We start from the raw sequence: 21,029 nt of genomic DNA, 5'->3' as shown, positions 1-21,029 counted from the left end.
CGTTTCAATCTGATTTCTATTTAAAAACTATAAAATAGATCTCTAGTTATAGGCTTTTTCAGTATATTAGGACAAACTCTAACAGTAGCAAAATGTTGTAATTTTATCACATGCAGTCTGAACACTGAGATGAGTGTTCCCTTTATTAGAAATACTGCTTTACTTATGACAGCTGCTAGTTGATGGCAGTACACAGTCCTTATGTTATGCTAGGAACACCTGAGTCAGCTCTACCCTCAAGGTCTCCAACAGGCAATAAATATACTCTATCTTCTGTTCAGCTGTTGTGAGTGCAATGTCTGGGTGTTGGACATGGCTGTGGGTCTGGGGTGTAACTTTGTTAGGGTGTTGGTGTCTTGCTGGAGCACAGAGTTTGACTACAAGTAGTTCTTTTTATGAGGAGCCCTCTCTGGTCTGTGGGGAAGAGAGCTTGGAGTATAATCTTCAAATTATGACCAGTGCAAATGGTTCTGTTAGACTTGCAGTTCAAGGTAAGGCCATGTGTTCTTTTACAGTATGTCCTCCTCAGATACAAAAGGCTCTAATATCCCTTTCTATTGACATCTTTCTACAGATAATGCGTTCTAACTTTGAATAAGGTAGCAGTGGTCGAATCTCTGCATGTGTCCTTTCCTATGCTGTGTAGTTATGCCCACTCCTGCAGATGCAGTACCCCTTGTAAACTGGTGGGGAGCTCCCAAACTGCTTGCCTTAGTGCCCCAGGATCTCTTAAGGCCCCCATACATCAGCAATCTAAAAACCACAATCAAACAATTTGAGGATTTATTGCCCGAACTCAGGATTTCCCAATCGAGCAATCTGAGCCCATACACTACAGGTCTCTTTCAGTGATTTGCAGATTGATTGCAGCAAACGCAGATCTGTCAATCTTGAAAGGCCCATCATTTTACTAGTAACGGTCTGCAAATCTCCTGATCATGTCCATAAACTAGCAATCTACAGCCCCAATCGATCTGTGAAATCCAACATGTTGGACAATCTGATTTAACAATTCCCATCACTTTTTGGTTGCAATTTGCGATCTGTGAAGCCCATACATTGCAGATTTTTATACACAATCGATTGCAAATTGCCGCAATTGATTGCTGATGTATGGAGGCCTTTAGTCAAGCCCTAGCAGCAACACTGTCACATGCAGGTTAAGGCTGGAGCTGAATTTGTAGCATTGCATTATTTTGGCAGGAACCTCTCTAGCAACTACTGTGAAGTTCATGTATTTGTTTTGGCTATGCATTGGCTTAGACCAGGGGTTCCCAACCATCGTCCTCAAGGCACAATAACAGTCCAGGTTTTAAGGATAGCCATAGTTGAGCACAGGTGACTTAATTAGCACCTCAGTTATTTAGATTTAACCATCTGTGCTTGGATATCACTAAAACCAGGACTGTAATACCCCTTTTCCACCTAAATTCCGGGTCTGACCCGGAGTTGGAACAAAGTTCCTATCCGGATCAGACCCGGAAGTTTGCCGGCGCCGACTCGGGATATTCCCGAGTCAGTGCCGCTCACACCGCAGTCGGGTCTGCATAGACCCGGCTTTTGCGGAGTGAAAGTGGTCGCTTGGAGATTACGTCATCTCCAAGCGCCACTGAAGCCAGACCAATCGGCCGGCTAGCAGCGCACTCCAGGTCATCGTGACCCGGAGTGCGCTGTTCTCATAGCAGGGTTTCACTGGCTACGCCCGTGTTAAACCCTGCTAGTAACCTGGGTTGGATTGCCGGGTCACTCGACCCGGCGATCCAACTCTCTCCCCTTTTACACCAGGGAGCTGCCCGGGTTAACCCTTCAAAAACCCGGGTTTTAGCTCCGGTGTAAAAGGGGTATTAGTGTGCCTTGAGGACCAAGGTTGGAATCACTGGCGTGAGGCCCCCATACATCAGCAATTGATTGCAGCAATCGTGCAGTTTGCAATTGATTGTGTGTAAAAATCTTTCCCTCTTTCAATCGATTGCAGATTGCCACAATCGATTGAAAAGGGGAAAGATTTTTACATACAATCAATTGCTGATGTATGGGGGCCTTTATGCTGCCCATCCACTAGAAGACAGGCAATAAACTGCATGATTACGACATTGTAATCGTGCAGTCGTTTGTCAGTCTGTGATGTGTCTACACTGAATGAGCAGTCGTTCAGTGTAGGCTCATCAATCATCTGCTAACATGCTTAACCTGACATTATTGTCAGGTTGTCCAGCATGTTTGCCCGATGATAGATGTCTAAAACGACCAGCAGGAGCGCGCATCGCTGGTTGTTTTAGACATTTTAGTGAACGATTAATTAACGATAACTATGTCGTTATCGCTCAATTTAATCTCCTAGTGGATGGGCAGCATTAGACTCTCACTAGCCTACATGTGGTTATACAGCTGTTGGGTGAGTTGCAGTACAGTGCTACTTTTTAAAGTTCTATACATCCTGGCTGCTTTAGCCTCGTCCATTATCTCCTGTGTGTAACCTGTCCTGAAAAATAGGGCTAATGTTGGGATATCTGTGTACAGGCGGGGGTATGGCAGAGTGTATGTACACAAATGTAGATGCCCTGAGACCACAATGCACAGACGTGTTGCATGGAGTAGAGCATACAGGTCACCAGCTGGTGACTGTATGTGGGTAGTGGCATAGGATGCAATCGATTATTAGTATCTTGGTTCACGTTCAGAACATTGGACTCCCTGTGTCAGCATAACTAAACTGCCTCAGTACACTGTACAGAATAGTAAGTAAACTAATTTAACACATAAGGCCCCCATACATCAGCAATTGATTGCAGCAATTGGCAATTGATTGTGTATAAAAAATCTTTCCCTTTTTCAATCAATTGCACGATTGCTGCAATCAATTGCTGATGTATGGGGCCTTCAGGGAGAGATGTACTAAACCTTGGAGAGTGCCAACCAATCAGCTCATAACTGTGTCTTTACAGAAGATGTTTGAGAAATGACAGGAGCTGATTGGTTGGTACTTTGGGGTGTATTTATCAAAGCTGGGAGAGAGATAAAATTGTGAGAGATCAAGCACTAACCAGTCAGCTTCAAATTTACATTTTGCAGGCTCTGTTTAAAAAAATGATAGGTGCTGATTGGTAACTTATTTTTACAATTTTATCTCTCTCCAAGCCTTGCTAAATAAATACCCACCTTTATCACTCTCCAAGGCAGAGTACATCAATGGGCACCGAGAGGGGATGGGAGTGGGTACAAATTACCTTGGGGGGGGGGTTGCTGCAGGGGCCCAGGTCTGGCACCTCCATTTTAAATGCACATTTTCACCTTCAACTGTAAAAATTAAATTTTTGGGCCACTCATCACAGATATCTCCTACTTGCCTTCCTTTTGCAGAATGGCCCGCTGTCCCCGTACACTAGTATGGGACAGAATTCATCAAGCTCCAAAATATTATATAAGATGGCGAATGCTCTTGCTCTGGGATTGCAACCCGGCTCCTTCCACCGGACATCGGGGCTCTTGTGCACATGCATGACCTGTAGGTCGCATATGAGCAGTCCCATCGCTGCTCCAAAAAGGAGCAGTGAAGCCGCTCGCAGGGACAGCTGATTTCGCATCAGCTGTCACCGTGCTGGAGCAATGATGAATTGCTCCGGCAGCCGTGGCGAGTTGCAATGTTAATTATCAGGGTCTGTTCGGACCCCGATAATTAACATCATGAATAGGCTCCTTAGTAAACTGTCACTAATGGAACTTTTTTTTTTTTTTTTTCTATATCTCCTCATTCCTTCCTAACGTAACACTTTTTAGTTCACCTCAGTGTCTGGAGCATGGAGTGTGTATGATGCCTGCTCATTCCTTCCCTCACTGACCTGAGACAGCCCCCAAGTGTTTTACCCACCTTTTTACACAGCTGAACAATTTTACTGTTGGTCTGAAACAGTTTAGTTATGCTAACTCAGGGGTCCCATGTTCTGAACTTGAACCCAGAGTCTTTAATGGGGTGTGATGGGCAGTAATTGCAGCTTCTCAGGGGAGCTAAGTGGAAGACTTCTGTATCCCACTGTGGCACTCTAACACAGTGACAAGATGGTGCTGCGCATGTGCAAATGGTGGCCATTCTGGTAAGGGATTGTAGTCTCCCTGGAGAAACCAATATGGAGTATGCACAATACTTCTACAGCCATGACATACTTGTCTACTTTTGCAAATAACTTTGAGGGAGATTGTAGATGGCTGCAGCATGCGACACGCCGTTGTGGGGGCGTGGTCTGCTCCACCCCAAGGGCGTGTCTAACTCCACCTATGGGTGTATATATTCCTATAAGCTGATGCCCTAGCTTCCCCACTGACATTAATACATCTCTACCCTGCCATATTGACAGTAATAGATTCCCCCCCAGACACACACACATTCATTTATATGAATAGATTCACTCACACACACACACAGTCTCACACACATCCCATGACTAGTCACACACACAGGGGCCTATTCATTAAACTTTAAAATTCTCTGGAGATAATTAGCTTTAGAACTCTCATGGAGTTCTAGCTAATTATAGGTGGAATTCATCATTCCTCCTCTCCATAAGTATCTATTCCGAAAAGCTGTCATTTTTGCGATGACAGCTTTTTGGGAAATAGATACTTTTCCCTGCCTACACTACCTTATCGCATCTGGAAACAGTGCTGCGCATGCGCTGTTACATCTGTAAAACCAGCGCATGCGCAGCACTGCCTACAGATGCGTTAAGTTTGTGTGATCCCCCCCCACCCCCCTCCGCTCGCTTTCCCCCCCCCCCCCCAACTTACCTGTCCGCGCAGCAGCCTCCGGCTCCGTCCTGCTGGTCTGTCATGTGTGCTCCCAAGCAGACCACATGACAGATTAGAAAAAAAAAAAATTTTTTTTTCTTTTTCTAAACATTCTTGTGCTCTGCTGGGGAGCACACATGTCCGACCAGCCTCCGGAGCCTGAGGACGGAGCAGAGCGCCGGAGGGACTCGTCGGGGGACCTGCACACGCTGATACAGGTAAGTGGATTCTGCTATTCGCCACCTCACAGTTGCGAATAGTAACTGCATCAAATTCCGAAAATTGATAATTTTCGGAATTTGATGAATACCACAATTTCCACATCCCCATACATAGTGTGGAAATTAACGCAGGGGAACTTAGCAAGGAGATATCTGTGGTATCTCCTGTGTTAAGTCTGTTCATGAATACCAAAATAACGTTATTTAAGGAAATTGTTCTTAAAAACGTTATTTTAGTGTTGATGAATAGGCCCACAGTCTCTCACACACAGAGGAATTGGTATGAAATACCGTCAGCCGTCTGGCCGGCGGTTCGATTCCCGTCAGCGGCAGCCCGACAGAAGCAGAGTGCGACGCAGCGGAAGCCCGACAGCGATGGAAATCCCGATCGTGGATAGGTAAGTATCCACTAACCTAACCCACCCTAACCGTCCTTAGGGGTGCCTAGCCCTAACTTCCCCCCCAAGTGCCTAACCCTAACCACCCCCTTCCCCGCTGCCTAAACCTAAGTCCCCCCCCTCGGGGGTGCCTAACCCTAACCCTCCCTCCTCCTAGCCTGGCCCGAACCCTCCCGGGGGGGTGCCTAACTCTAAGTCGTCCCCCCCCGGGAGCCCTAAACCTAAAACCCCCTGCGGCTGTCCGCTCGCGGCGACCGGCATCACTACGATCGTGATACCGGGCGCCGGTCTCCCGGCGTCGGGGAAATGCGGGCGTCTATATCTAGACGCCCGGCATTTCACCCATGCCGAGATAAGACATTCGGGAAGCCGTCTGCCGGTATTTAGGCAGTCTGCTTCCCGATTGCCTCCCTACACAGACACCCAGTCACACACATCATATGAAGATTTCACCCCCCCCCCACACACACACACATACATCACTACACACACACACACACATACATCACATTACTACACACATATCACATCACTACACACACACATACATCACATTACTACACATATACATCACATTACTACACACACACACTCACATCACTGCACACACACACTCACATCACTGCACACACACACTCACATCACTGCACACACTCACATCACATCACTACACACACTCACATCACATCACTACACACACTCACATCACATCACTACACACACTCACATCACATCACTACACACACTCACATCACATCACTACACACACTCACATCACATCACTACACACACTCACATCACTACACACACTCACATCACATCACTACACACACACTCACATCACATCACTACACACACACTCACTACACACACACACTCACATCACTACACTACACACACACTCACATCACTACACACACTCACATCACTACACACACTCACATCACTACACACACTCACATCACTACACACACTCACATCACTACACACACTCACATCACTGCACACACACTCACATCACTGCACACACACTCACATCACTGCACACACACACACTCACATCACTGCACACACACACACTCACATCACTGCACACACACACACTCACATCACTACACACACTCACATCACTACACACACTCACATCACTACACACACTCACATCACTACACACACTCACATCACTACACACACTCACATCACATCTCTACACACATACATCACATCACTACACATGCACACATCACATACATACATCACATTACTACACACACATACATCACTACACACACACATTCATTTATATGAATAGATTCACACACACACACACACACATCCCATGAATAGATTCAGTCTCTCACACACAGACACCCAGTCACACACATCATATGAAGATTTCACCCCCCCCCACACATACATCACTACACACACACATACATCACATTACTACACACACACACACATACAAACACACAGTAATAGATCTCCCTCCCTGCCCCACGGCACTGCCATGAGTTATACATTGGGCAGGAGCTGCAGTGAGCTCTAACACTCACCGTCTCAGGCAGCTCCTCTGTCTTCAGTATCCTCTGGCATTGGCTCCTCCCCCTCCGTCCTCTGTCATCACAGGCTGGCCAGGGAATGCTGGGAGCATTAGTCTCTCCCAGCAGCAGTGTGTGAGCAGGGGAAGGCGTGCCCAGGAGACCTTCGGGCCAGAAGCAGCCACACTCCTGTCTCCCTGCTCCCGGCGAGTACGCCCCTGCGTCTTAAGCTCGGGCCCCGCCCCCTTTACCTCCGGACTCGCGCATGCGCAGTCTGGATTTTTAGACAGGGCAGAGGGAATGCCTACTTTACGGGGTAGCGGGAGCTCCCACCTTTATTCGGGAGACTCCCGTGAAAATCTGGAGGGTAGGCAACTCATGATCCCAGATAAACTTGCCTCAAAGCAACTGAACTTTGAGAACTGTCATAACAAAACCCAAAGTACAATTTCTACATGTTTTCAACTGGGGATGCAAAATCCAATTCTATTGGGGGAGATCTGCCAAGCCTTCTAAAGAGTGGAGAAGTTGCCTACAGGTCTACTGATAATTGGGATGTAGTCATAATGTCGACACATGAAACAAAGGTTAGGATGTTGAATGTCGACATTATATACTGAATCCCTGTCATGTTATAGAATGTGGGTGGGGTGTACTAACATTGGCGCTACTTACCGCCAGTCACCGCATTCCTACTGATCACATATGTACTAACATATGCTATCAGTACCGCAAAGGACAGCTCTTCAGATAAGAGATGTCCTTTGTGATCAGCACTGCTCAATGGACTTCTGGGTTTATGACCCGGGATTCTATCTGCACATTCGCAGAGTGACACCGTGGCCGTGGGGCATGATGGGAGGGGGCGATGAAGTAGAAGCCCATAGGCTTCTATAGGGTAACGCCAGCAAAAGCTGGCGTTACGCTCTGCATCGCAGCCATGGCGGCCAGCCTTTGATACATACGGAACATGCGGTAAAACCTCTGGGTTTTTACTGCATTTTTGCTTTAGTACATCCCACCCTGTATCTGATAAATGCTAGCTAGAGAAGTGGTTGCCATTGGTAACTTCTCCACTTGGTTCTTGCTATACTCTGTAGAAGGAGGTGTGTGTGTATGTAATATATATATATATATATATATATATATATATATATATACTAGGGGTGAGCGGGTTCGGATTTCTGAAATCCGAACCCCCCCGATCCGAGTCCGATCCGAGTCAGGCTCGACTTTTCCCGCCTGACTCGGATCTGAAATCGAGGCAAAACGTCATCATCCTGCCTTCCGAGTCTCGCGGGTTTTGGATCCTATATAAGGTACCCGCGTCGGCGCCATTTTCTCACTCGGCTGTGGACAGTGAAGAGGGAGGGTGGGAGTTAGGGCTGTGTAGTGTAGTGTAGTGTAGTGCTGCTGTTGTCCACTACTTCAAAGTCCATAGGGGCTGGCTGTGTTGTGCTGTGCTGCTGTTGTTAATAGGGGCTGTGTCCACTACTTCAAAGTCCATAGGGGCTGGCTGGACTGTGTTGTGCAGTCAGTTCTCCATAGGGGCTGTGTCCACTCCAAAGTCCTGTGCAGTGTCCCAGTCCTAAAGGGGTGCTGTAGTGTTGTCCAGGGGGTGCTCTGTCCATCAGGGGTGCTCCCCCAAACTGCTAAAAAAATAATATATTTTCTGTGTTTGTGAATTGTGTGCGCAGTAGCCGCACGTGCATCAACAAAGTAGTGCCAAGCGTGCGCCTGTGTCATAAGTAAAGGGCCGGCTGGCTTGACCGTTAAAGGGTGCTGTAACCCCCGAAAGTACACTCCAGTCCAAACCAAAAAAAAATTATTTTCTGTGTTTGTGAATTGTGTGCGCAGTAGCCGCACGTGCATCAACAAAGTAGTGCCAAGCGTGCGCCTGTGTCATAAGTAAAGGGCCGGCTGGCTTGACCGTTAAGGGTGCTGTAACCCCCGAGAGTACACTCCAGTCCAAACCAAAAAAAAATTATTTTCTGTGTTTAGCCGCACGTATATATCAAATCGATATAACATAAATGGAGGACCAAACTTTCTCCGATAAAAATAAAATAGAGAAAGATCAAGAACCACTTCCTCCTAGTGCTGAAGCTGCTGCCACTAGTCATGACATAGACGATAACATGCCATCAACGTCGTCTGCCAAGGCCGATGCCCAATGTCATAGTAGAGGGCACATACAATCCCAAATGGCAAAGTTCAGGAAAATGACCTTGAAAAAGACATTTAAATCAGCTGAAGAGAAACGTAAACTTGCCAATATGCCATTTACGACACGGAGTGGCAAGGAACGGCTAAGGTCGATCCCTAGTATGTTCATGACTAGTGGTTCAGCTTCACATGACGATGGAAGCCCTCCTCCCACTAAAAAAATCAAAAGAGTTAAGCTGGCAAAAGCACAGCGAAGAACTGTGCTTTCTAAGAAGATATCACAAATCCCCAAGGAGAGTCCAAGTGTGGTGGTGGTTGCGATGCCTGACCTTCCCAGCACTGGACGGGAAGAGGTGGCTCTTTCCACCATTTGCACGCCCCCTGCAAGTGCTGAAAGGAGCACCCACAGTCCACTTGCTGATATGCAAATTGAAGATGCCACTGTTGAAGTACAACAGGATGAGGATACTGGTGTAGCTGGCGCTGAGGAGGAAGTTGGCGAGGAGGATTCTGATGGTGATGTGGTTTGTTTAAATCAGGCTTCGGGGGAGACAGTTGTTGTCCGTGGGATGAAAAAGCCCATCACGGTCATGCCTGGGCAGAAGACCAAACATTCCACCTCTTTGGTCTGGCAATATTTCTATCCAAATCCGGACAACAACTGTCTTGCCATATGTACCATATGTAAAGGTGAAATAAGTAGGGGTAGGGACGTCAACCACCTAGGAACATCCTCCCTTATACGGCACCTGCAGCGCGTTCATAAAAAGTTACTGTCAAGTTCAGAAACTTTGGCTAAGACCGTAAGCAGTCCAGGGACACCTAAATCCCGTTGTCCTGTTGTATCCAAGCGCCTGCAAACCACACCGTCAACTCCCTCCTCGTCAATTTCCTCCTTAGTCAGGATCGGAAGTAGTCCTGCAGGCCATGTCACTGGCATGACTGACTCTCCTATCCGGGATTCCTCTGGAGGATCCTGCATTGCTACGCCTACTGCTGCCGCTGCTGCTGTTGCTGCTGCTGGGAGTCGTTCATCATCCCAGAGAGGAAGTAGGAACACCACTACTTTTACTAAACAATTGACCCTCCAACAGTCCTTAGCGAGGAGGATGAAGTACGACAGCAGTCATCCTGAAGCAAAACGTATAACTGAGGCCTTGACTGCTATGTTGGTGTTAGACGTGCGTCCGGTATCCGCCATTAGTGCAGTGGGATTTAGACAATTGATGGAGGTAGTGTGTCCCCGGTTCCAAATCCCGTCTAGATTCCACTTCACTAGGCAGGCGATACCGAGACTGTACAGAAACGTCAGAAAAAGTGTCCTCAGTGTCCTGAAAAATGCCGTTGTACACAATGTCCACTTAACCACGGACATGTGGACAAGTGGAACAGGGCAGACTAAGGACTATATGACTGTGACAGCCCACTGGGTAGATGTATCACCTTCCGCAGCAACAGCAGCAGCGTCACCAGTAGCAGCATCTCAGAAACGCCAGCTCGTTACAAGGCAGGCTACGCTGTGTATCACCGGTTTCAGTAAGAGGCACACCGCCGACAACCTCTTAGAGAAACTGAGGGAAATCATCGCCCAGTGGCTTACCCCACTTAGACTCTCCTGGGGATTTGTGATATCTGACAACGCCACCAATATTGTGCGGGCATTACATCTGGGCAAATTCCAGCACGTCCCATGTTTTGCTCACACAATAAACTTGGTGGTGCAGAATTTTCTGAAAAGCGACAGGGGCGTGCAGGAGACGCTTTGGGTGGCCTGAAAAATTTCTGGCCACTTTCGCCATTCAGCGACTGCGTGCCGAAGACTGGAGCGCCAGCAAACACTCTTGAACCTGCCCCGCCATCACCTGAAGCAAGAGGTTGTGACGCGGTGGAACTCAACCCTCTATATGCTTCAGAGGATGGAGGAGCAGCAAAAGGCCATACAAGCCTATACATCCACCTATGACATAGGCAAAGGAGGGGGTATGCACCTGACTCAAGCGCAGTGGAGAATGATTTCCGTGTTGTGCAAGGTTCTCCAGCCCTTCGAACTTGCCACACGTGAAGTCAGTTCAGACACAGCCAGCTTGAGTCAGGTCATTCCCCTCATCAGGCTTTTGCAGAAGCAGCTGGAGAAAGTGAAGGAGGAGCTAAGACGGAGCGATTCCGCTCGGCATGTGGGACTTGTGGATGAAGCCCTTCATTCGCTTTGCCAGGATTCCAGGGTGGTCAATCTGTTGAAATCAGACCACTACATTTTGGCCACCGTGCTTGATCCTAGGTTTAAAGCCTATGTGGTGTCTCTCTTTCCGGCCGACACAAGCCTGCAGAGGTGCAAAGACCTGCTGGTGAACACACTGTCAGCTGAAGCGGAACGTGACACGTCAACGGCTCCTTCATTTTCTCCCGCAACTGGGGCTGCCAGGAAAAAACTTAGGTATCCTAAGCAACCCGCTGGCGGTGATGCAGGGCAGGCAGGACCAAGTTTGGACATCTGGTCCGGACTGAAGGACCTGGCAACAATTTCTGACATGTCTACTGTCACTGCATATGATACTGTCACCATTGACAGAATGGTGGAGGATTACATCGGTGACAGCATCCAAGTAGGCATGTCAGACAGTCCATACCTGTACTGGCAGGAAAAAGAGGCAATTTGGAGGCCCCTGTACAAGCTGGCTCTATTTTACCTGAGTTGCCCCCCCTCCAGTGTGTACTCCGAAAGAGTGTTTAGTGCAGCCGGGAACCTTGTCAGCGAAAGGCGTAGGAGGTTGCTTCCACAGAATGTGGAGAAGATGATGTTCATCAAAATGAATTATCAGCTCTTCCAGGGAGACCAGCCTCCAGAAGGTACAGAGGGACCTGTGGTGGTGGATTCAAGTGGGGACGAGTTAATACTTTGTGAGGATGAGGATGTACACACTGAAGAGGGTGAGGAATCGGTGGATGAGGAGGATGAGGATGACATCTTGCCTCCGTAGAGCCAGTTTGTGCAGGGACACATTAATTGCCAGCTTGTTTTGTGGGGGCCCAAACGAACCTATCATTTCAGCCACAGTTGTGTGGCAGACCCTGGCGCTGAAATGATTGATTTGTTAAAGTGTGCATGTCCTGTTTATACAACATAAGGGTGGGTGGGAGGGCCCAAGGACAATTCCATCTTGCACTTCTTTTTTTTCTTTGCATTATGTACAGTTTGGGGCCTAGTTTTTCTAACTGCCATCCTGTCTGCCACTGCAGTGTCACTCCTAGATGGGTCACGTGTTTGTGCCGCCCACTCGTGTCGCTTAGCATAGTCATCCAGCTACCTCTGTGCAACCTTTTGGACATGAAAACACTATTGTGAGGTGTTCAGAATAGACTGGAAATGAGTGGAAATTAAGGTTATTGAGGTTAATAATAGCATAGGAGCAGAGAAACCAACAAATTCTGTGATTTTAGCTGTTTTTATGCTTTTTAAAAAAAAAATACAGATCCAAAACCCAGAACCCAAAACACGGAAGGGTGGTTTTGGCAAAACCAATCCAGATCCAAAACACGAAGAAAGATCCAGATCCAAAACCAAAACACGAAAAGTGGCCGGTGCACACCCCTAATATATACATACATACACACCTCATGGTCTTATCATTTTGCTTGGACAAGTAACTTTTGTACACTGACCAGGAAAGGTGACCAGAAATGATTTATGACACCCTGTACTTCCAGATGCTGAAGGGAAGCTGACCTCTCTCATTACTGATGAGTCCTGTGGTATTTGGGCTGTCCCTGAGTCTGGATCTGTGCAAATCTTTGTGCAATATGACAGCTGCTACATTAAAAAGCTGGTAAGGATTTGACTATGTAACCTTTTGGTAAATAAACAGAGCCCCTAGCTATCATGGGATAATTCTAATTGGATCAGGGTCTTGCAACACTACCAAAATTGCTGTTTGCTTCCTTCTCATGGGGCATACACACTACAATAAAAGTTAACTGTAACGTTTAACAATCAATCATTCATATCATGCCGTGTGTGTGCACCTAACTACCAACGATGCGCGCTCCCGTGGGATGAAGGGTTTTATAGGTGAGTAGGAGGAGATTGAATTGAGGTCTGAAGGGGAGCCAGTGAGTGTCCTATAGGAGAGGGGAGACGGAAGCAGTGCTTGTTGGGAGGGGTGCTGGGAAGCAGCATTGAGGCCAGACTGGAGAGGATACTGATGAGAGTCCAAATAAGGGAGAGTTAAGCCACATATACACTGGCCGATATTGTTAACTATATCGTTCAATCCTTTACAATATTGTCTAGTGTGTATGCAAGATATCGTTAACTATGCGCTCTCCCGTGGATCGTTAATGATATCTTTCATCACCTGAACATACAGGCCAACCTGACGATATCGTCAGGTTGTGCATTTTCAGGAATGCTGCCGGTGACTTCACTGAACTATATCGTTCAGTGTATAGGCTCATCGTTAACGACATTATCGCTCATGGAGTGAAACGTTAAGTGTGTATGCGCCTTAACATTAGTCCATTCTATAGATAACCAGTGGATGGATGATGGTTTCCATTTCCTTCAGGATGAGTGATTCTGGTCCTGGACATATTTTGATGGGGGAAGTGCTGAGATTGGGAGATGGACTGAATGTGTGTTTTTAAAGGAACGTGTATAGTCAAGGATAACTCAAAGACAGGATAGAAGGAATGGTTGTTGAATAATGACTTTAAGGGAAGGGAGGGGACTCTGGAAAGTAGGAAGACCTTATGCACAAACACTCTGTCAACCTCATAGAATGCGTCAAAGTATATAGTCCCTTTTCCTCAATGTTTAGGTTATTAATGGGGCCATAGCTGAGCATGTCTAATGCTGGGCATACACTACCAGATAAAATGTCTGTCAGACCGACAGACATTTTATCTGGCCGACTGCCAACCGCAGAAGTCGCCGGCATACACTGTCAGAGAAATCTCACAGTGTATAGCCCGACATTCGCGCTCCGCCCCCGGGGGCGGAGACATTTCCCTGTTCCTTCCGTAGGAAGGAACACAGGAAATGTCTGTCTGTCGGCTGCGCTGGGCATACACTGCCCGATGCGGCCGACAGTTTACCCGCTAAATATCGCATCGGACGGGCATGCTGGACAATCCAGCATGCCCGACCGAGCAATATTTAACCCTCGATCGCCCCCCCACACGCTACAATTATCGCGGCGATCCGCCGATATCGGGCGGATCGTCCTGATAATTGTAGCGTGTATGGCCAGCATAAGAATGTAATTCGGGCATATGGGTATTCTTATTGATGCATGGTAGTTTCTCCCGTAAACTGTTGCAGCGTAAACAACCCATTATTTGGTTTATTAAAATACAAACCGATGACTACACCTGCGCTCTGCGTTGTTTGGAAACAGATGCGTGCTGTTGAAGGGGTAACTATTATTAACACTTCAATAGGTACATGTTGTAGATAAAGTGAATAATATATTTTTTTATATATGCAGGATGACTACTATATAATGGCTATATTCCTGGAGGTCAACATCACAGGCTACTGGGAGATCTACCAGAGAGAAGATCTGAGGTGCCCAGTATTTGAAGGTTGGCACTCAGGATTCCTTGTTAGAGTAGTTACTAGTCATACTATATTCTGTGTAAACCAATTTCTCATCTGTAATGTAGAACATGTACCCCAATCTCGAGCCCCATTGTTTAGCAATTGAGACATTACTTTTAAACTTCCACTGACGAAAATGCTAATCTTTCTTCTACAAATTACCAAAATCTTCCTGACTTTCTAGTAATGGATGCTCCCCCTGGTGAGTGCTCTGATGTCCCTATAGGAAGCAGGCTTCCATGTGCCAGTTCTTCAGTTACCCAGGATATTTGCCTGCAGAATGGCTGCTGTTATGACCAAATAAATTCATTGACTCCCTGCTACTATGGCAATAAAGGCAAGTAATTCCCACTTCCATGTTTCCCCCACGAAGAGCTCTTTGATGATCTTTAACTTGTTTCTCCATTTCCTTGCAGTAACTGCCCAGTGCACCACTGACTGGAAACTTACTGTTGCTATTTCCATGGGTGTAACTTTGCCAGCACTAGTACTGACCTCTGTTAGGTTCCAAAGAGCAAGTGGTCCAGAATGTGGCCCTGTTGCTCAAAATGATGCATTTATACTCTTCAGTATTCCACTGTCAGCCTGCGGTACCACACAAACTGTAAGTGTCCATTTGGGAATAGTACAATGCTCTAAAATATGTCCCCTCTTTAGTTTGTCTATTAACTACTTTTTTGCTTCTAAATATCCAAATTAATATTCTGTCCATTTATAAAGACTCGTGTTCACTGGCAATCATGTGGCTGACCTGGGATGTAGTTAGCAGACAGGTGAACGGGATGCCGTCGGTCTAAATCCCAACGGTGCAAGCCAGACATGGGACTTAAGATAGGCGGAGAAATACTGGCACCTATCTTAATCCCGACGCTAGAATCTAAACACATGCCATCCCGAACGAGGTAATCCGGGGTGTTTTAGCTGGGGGGGGGGTGGTAGCTGGGGGGGGGTGGGGTGTTAGGTTTAGGCAGCATAGCAGGGTTAGGTCTTGGTGGGTGGGGGTGGTTTGGGTTAGGCACCCCATGGGGGGGTTAGAGTCAGGCACCACTGGGGGGGGGAGTTAGGGTTAGGCATGAATGGGGGAGACTTAGGTTTAGGCACTAATGGGGAGGGTTGGGGTGGGGAGTGTATGGCTACAAGAAGGGAGGGTTAGGGGAAGGGGTGGAGGGTTAGTATACTCTCCCAACCCCTGTCGGGATACCACTTTTGGTATTTTGACAGGAGGCATCCCGACCGCCAGTATTGCATTCCCATTCCAGTTGACCTATTGGTCTCCTACTAGACACACAAATAAACCATATTTTCAGTTGGAAAGGCGAAAATTCCCAAGTTATTCTTAGGGGTATATTTACTAAAGGTCGATTTTAATCGATTTAAAATCAATCAACATTGATGTGGTGTTTCTGGTATATACTATACTAAAACTTAAAGAAACTAAATCAAAAGTTGTCTGTTAGTAAATGTGTGATTTAGCTTCAGAAACACAAAATCTAGTTTGAATCGATTAAATCGACCTTTAGTAAATATACACTTTAAAGTTGATATTTGACCCTTATCTAACTTTCAAGCCTCTCCCCTCCCCTTTGTTTTGAGTAGAATAAGGTGTGTGTGTGTGTGTGTGTGTGTGTGTGTGTGTGTGTGTGTGTGTGTGTGTGTGTGTGTGTGTGTGTGTGTGTGTGTGTGTGTGTGTGTGTGTGTGTGTGTGTGTGTGTGTGTGTGTGTGTGTGTGTGTGTGTGTGTGTGTGTGTGTGTGTTTTTTAACAGTTCTGAGCAGATTTATTGGGAGATGTCTACAAAAGAAGAAAAAAGTCTGTTTTAGATTTGTTACAGACCCAAAGAATTGGGAGAGCAGGCATGGCTTTATATTACGTTGTTCTGCCTAAAATCTTGTCTCTGTTTAATTGTCTAGCTGTTGTCTCTGTTTAAATGTCTCCCCATCATGTTAGTAGTTCTTGCAATTCTGCTTGGAATCTTCATTGAAATTAAACCAGTTTATTTTGTCCAGAAGGGAGAGTTCTATGAAACCTTCTAAAAAGGGGAAAGTGGAGATGTTGTGCATAGCAATTAATCAGATTGTAGCTGTCAAGAAAACGGTAGCTAGAGTCTGGTTGCCCCTTGCAACACTTGCACTTTTCCTTTTTAAGAAGATTTGATAAATCTCCCCCTAAATATTAAAATGGAGTTCTTGGTGTTCCAGTTCAGACATATATTCTATTTGTTTTGTTTTTTTTGTTTGATTTTCCTGAGCATGGACATACTGACAAATGCTTAACCTGTTTTGCTGGGCCAACAATTGGGAATACTTAAACTTCCTCTTATTTAATTCTCCCATGACTTCATATACTGTATTAAGTGGTTTGGCTTGGTTCCCCCTCACCTGCTAACTATACTAGCTCACATTGGTACAGGTGCGATGCATAGTGACTATAATGGGTTACAATACCTCTCCAGTGATAATTAAACACTTGATTGACCCCTCTACATGGTTCAATTTTATCTTCTTATCAAAGGAGGATGGTACCACAATGGTTTATGAAAATGACCTGGTGGCCGATCGGAATGTAATAACTTGGGGAGGATCATCAATAACCAGAGACAGTACCCTCAGGTAAGCAATGGCTAGATTGTTGCCGATCTCATTAAACAAGTTAGAAACCTTCTGAAAGCCTATTGTATTACGTCTCCTTTTACAGTTGTGTTCGTACATCCAAAACTCCCATAAATCTGTGATTGGAAGCATGGCTTAAGCTGCATATACACACACAACGATTTTGTTACCAACGATTTTATGAACTATTTTCTGTCAGATTTTTTAAAGTGTAATGAACTATTTTTTTTTTTTGATTTTTTTTTTTTTAACTACAAACTATTTCTGCATATTCCCTTAATGAAAATCGTGAACGCGCATGAACGATAATCGTTCATCGTTTAACTCAGAAAGTGAATGTTTTTTTTTTTAAACGATTGATATTGTTATCAATAATCGTTCAAAAAATTGTGGTGTGTGTGTGTGTATGCACCTTAACACTTTGCAGAGCCGGACGCTCTGACCAGAGTGCTCGCTCTGAAACAGGGCCCACCTCCATAAATATGGAGCGTCCTCCTGGACGCTCGTATAGCTGTGGGTCACCACCCACAGCATATACGAGCGTGCAGGATGATGGTCGCGATGGTCTTGACCATCGCGACCATCGAAACTGCGCGCAGAAGCCTGCGGTTGAGTTTCTCAACCGCAAGGCCAGGAGTGATTTTGGCTCTATCAGAGCCAAAATCACTCCCACTGACATCACTAGTGATGTCAGTGGGGCCGGCTTCAGACGGTAGGCGTTACCTTGGGAACGCCTCTGTCTGGCAGGCACGCCCACCAAAGGGGGCGTGCTGTCAGTCAACATCGACAGCACGCCCCCTTTGATGAGACACTACGATCGAAGGAAAGTCCTTCGCTCGTCGCGTCTCGCGCACGACGGAGCTCCCTCCGTCGTGCGCATGCGCAGTGCAGACCATCGACCCACTTGCGAGCGGACAGCCGCTCGCGAGTGGGTCTGAATGAGGGCCTTTGTTCCTTATGGGCAGAAATTTAACCTCACTTAACTCTGTGTGGTATAAGAGATACAGTGAAAAGGTTGACCGTGTCTAGATTGACACCAGTTGTTAGACAGACAAAAGGTCGACACACTGAAGGTCGACAGGTACAAATGGTCGACAGGGCCAAAGGTTGACATAAAAATTGTTGACACAAAAATGGTTGACACATTGTGTTTGGTTTTTCTAACTCTAAACTTCACCCTAACCCTCCCTCCTGGTGCCTAGCCGTCGAGATAAGTGCCTAACCCACCGGTAAAAAAAGTCAACTCCTTTTTTTTTTTTTGTGTGTGTGTCGTCCTTTTGACCATGTCAACCATTTGTACCTGTCAACCTCTAGTGTGTTGACTGTCTAACAACTGGTGTTTATCTATTGTTAACCTTTTTCCTGTCTATCTATAGTCCGGAATCTGCTTAACTCCATGGTAGCCATTAACAAATGGCTTAACACAGAGGTTTCCAAACGCTGTCCTCAAGGCATCCCAACAGTTCAGGTTTTAGAGATGGTTGAGCAAAGGTGGTTAATCAAATTGACTGAGGTACTACTTCTATCACCTGTGGTATAGATGGCCTTAAAACATGGAGTGTTAGGGTGCCTTGCTTTAAATTTCTTCAGACATATTAAGTCAGTGTTGTGATGGCTTAAATTTTCATAATGCAGTTTTGTCAGATCCATCAGTAGACAATATCTAATTTAAGTACTGTTGATGCAAATAGAAAGGGACTGTGAAGCTTCTGAACAGAATTCTGTTATCCTACAGAGGTGTGTATCAGTTTCCAGGAGACTATGCATGTGACCATGGATAGCAGCTCCAATGTACAATAATTGTCTAACCATGCTTCCATTTGTTAGGTATCTTCTGCTTTGGAGGGGAGGGGTTTGGTAACGGTACACAATGATTCCAAGTGTCACTAGAGAGAACTCTTATAATTTGACTGAAGTTTTCCTTTGTCTTCTTTCCACCGATTTAAATGGCCTTTTCGTTCCTCCAGGAATATGGAAGATAAATCAGGGCCAAAGCTCACTATGACATTGATATCTCCACTAACCTTAAGGGAAATCTTATAATTTACCTCGTGATGGAGATTCAAAATAAAAGCTTTCATTCTTCTAAGTGGTGGTAGGATTTCAAGGTAGGGATGAGGGTGACTAATCGCCACATAAGATCAATGAGGTTGCAACATAAAGAGTACAATATATTTCCACTCTATACTCAGAGGGGATATCATGGTGAAGTCCCAAGTTTGATCATATCCAGTACACCTGAAGGCATTATGGGACAACGGTCAACTCTACAGTCAAACTCTGAGCCATCTCAAACAAGTTATTGAGGAGCTTTCCACATGGAATAGTTACAGTTCATTGTAGATGAACTGGAGAAAGGAGACTTCCTTAGATGGCTGAAATACATATTTAGGCATGATCACTGTGATTAAACATTGTTTTTCTAAGGGATTATGTTTGGCTACAGCTTTGTTCAAATGTATTCCCATTTGGGCTGTCCAATTTACTAAAAAAAACACAGCACCAGACACATGAGCCAATCTTGAATTTATTGGACAACAACTAAAGGAGCCTTTTAATAGGATAAGGTTCATATCAAATACCTCTATTGGGGTAATGGACTAAAGAGAAATCTAATGCTCCCTCAAAAGCTGCAACTACTGGAGGTACAAATTGAAATGGCAACTCGCAGACCATTACATTTGGGCAATAGTATCTTTTTAAGAATACAGACGTTTGAAAATGCCATTCCTAGCATATCTGCTTCAGTCTCTGCAAAGGGTGCTTAAAAAGGTATTCTCCCCTACTCCTGGGAATATATTGTATCACCTTCAGTCCTCCCTTGGGCAAGATTGCCCAGAGGAGCTTCATTTGGACATACTGAGTCAGGATCACAAACCTCTCTAAATCGACTCCTCAAACTGACACCTGTCCCAAAACTGCTATGGTGGTAAACTGAAACTACAACACCTAAAGGATTATGGAATGTCCCACTTGAGGCCAGAATGGGTGACTATCACCAGGTTGGAGTTCTTCTCTATTTGCACAAGTTTGACAGTGGCTACTGAACAATAGGTCTGGGTGCAAATATTCTGCAAATGATGGCAGTATGGCCTGCGATTCAGCACTTAGGGCTTCATTCAGAGGCGGCCGTACAGTCTACGACCGCACGGCCGCCTCGATGTTTGTCCAGTGCGCATGCGCACGAGGGAGCCGGCTCCTTCGTGCGCATGCATGAGACCCGCTACGACCGACAGCGCCGGTCGTAGCGGGTCTCTTTCCAAAGGGGGCAAGCTGTCGATGTTGAATGACAGCTCGCCCCGTTTGGAAGGCGGGCTGGGGGGGGGGGGTTTCAGCCCAAACGGAGGCATTCCCATGGAAACGCCTGCCGTTTGGGGGAGGCCCCACTGACATCACTAGTGATGTCAGTGGAGAGCTTCCGGCTCTGACAGAGCCAGAAGCTCTCCGGGGCTTACGACAAGTGAGACCCTACCCTAGGGTCTCGTCATAAACCTCGATGGTCTATGACCATCGCGACCATCACCCTAGCGGTCGTTAGAGCTGTGGGTGTAAACCCACAGCCTAACGACCGAAACAGAGGCGGCCGGTCAGGATGCAAGCGTCCGCCCAGTTTATAAGCGACCGCTTGCATCCTCCGACTGCCTCTGAATGAGGGCCTTAGTCTCAAGACACCCCTCTGTTTTTCAGATAACCAGACACAAATTGCTTTCAAAAAGC

The 21,029-nt window shown here is 46.2% G+C and overlaps 1 protein-coding gene across 1 annotated transcript in view; it reads left to right on the top strand.

Annotated features, from left to right (window-relative positions):
- Window positions 1-225: 225 nt before the first annotated feature.
- Window positions 226-21,029, top strand: part of LOC148514034 (zona pellucida sperm-binding protein 4-like) — a 39,813-nt gene continuing 19,009 nt past the window's right edge. The window contains exons 1-6 of the mRNA XM_088481079.1: window positions 226-491; window positions 12,814-12,932; window positions 14,592-14,688; window positions 14,889-15,041; window positions 15,121-15,308; window positions 17,215-17,312. Of these exons, the coding sequence (XP_088337205.1) occupies window positions 296-491; window positions 12,814-12,932; window positions 14,592-14,688; window positions 14,889-15,041; window positions 15,121-15,308; window positions 17,215-17,312 (851 nt within the window). The 5' untranslated portion in view covers window positions 226-295. The remainder of the gene's footprint in view (window positions 492-12,813; window positions 12,933-14,591; window positions 14,689-14,888; window positions 15,042-15,120; window positions 15,309-17,214; window positions 17,313-21,029) is intronic.

The sequence above is a fragment of the Taudactylus pleione genome, unplaced genomic scaffold (genome assembly GCF_031769625.1).
Source record: "Taudactylus pleione unplaced genomic scaffold, aTauple2 ptg000262l, whole genome shotgun sequence".
Classification (NCBI taxonomy): Eukaryota; Metazoa; Chordata; class Amphibia; order Anura; family Myobatrachidae; genus Taudactylus; species Taudactylus pleione.
Note: the sequence above shows the minus strand (reverse complement) of the source record. Positions and strands in the feature narration are given on the sequence as shown.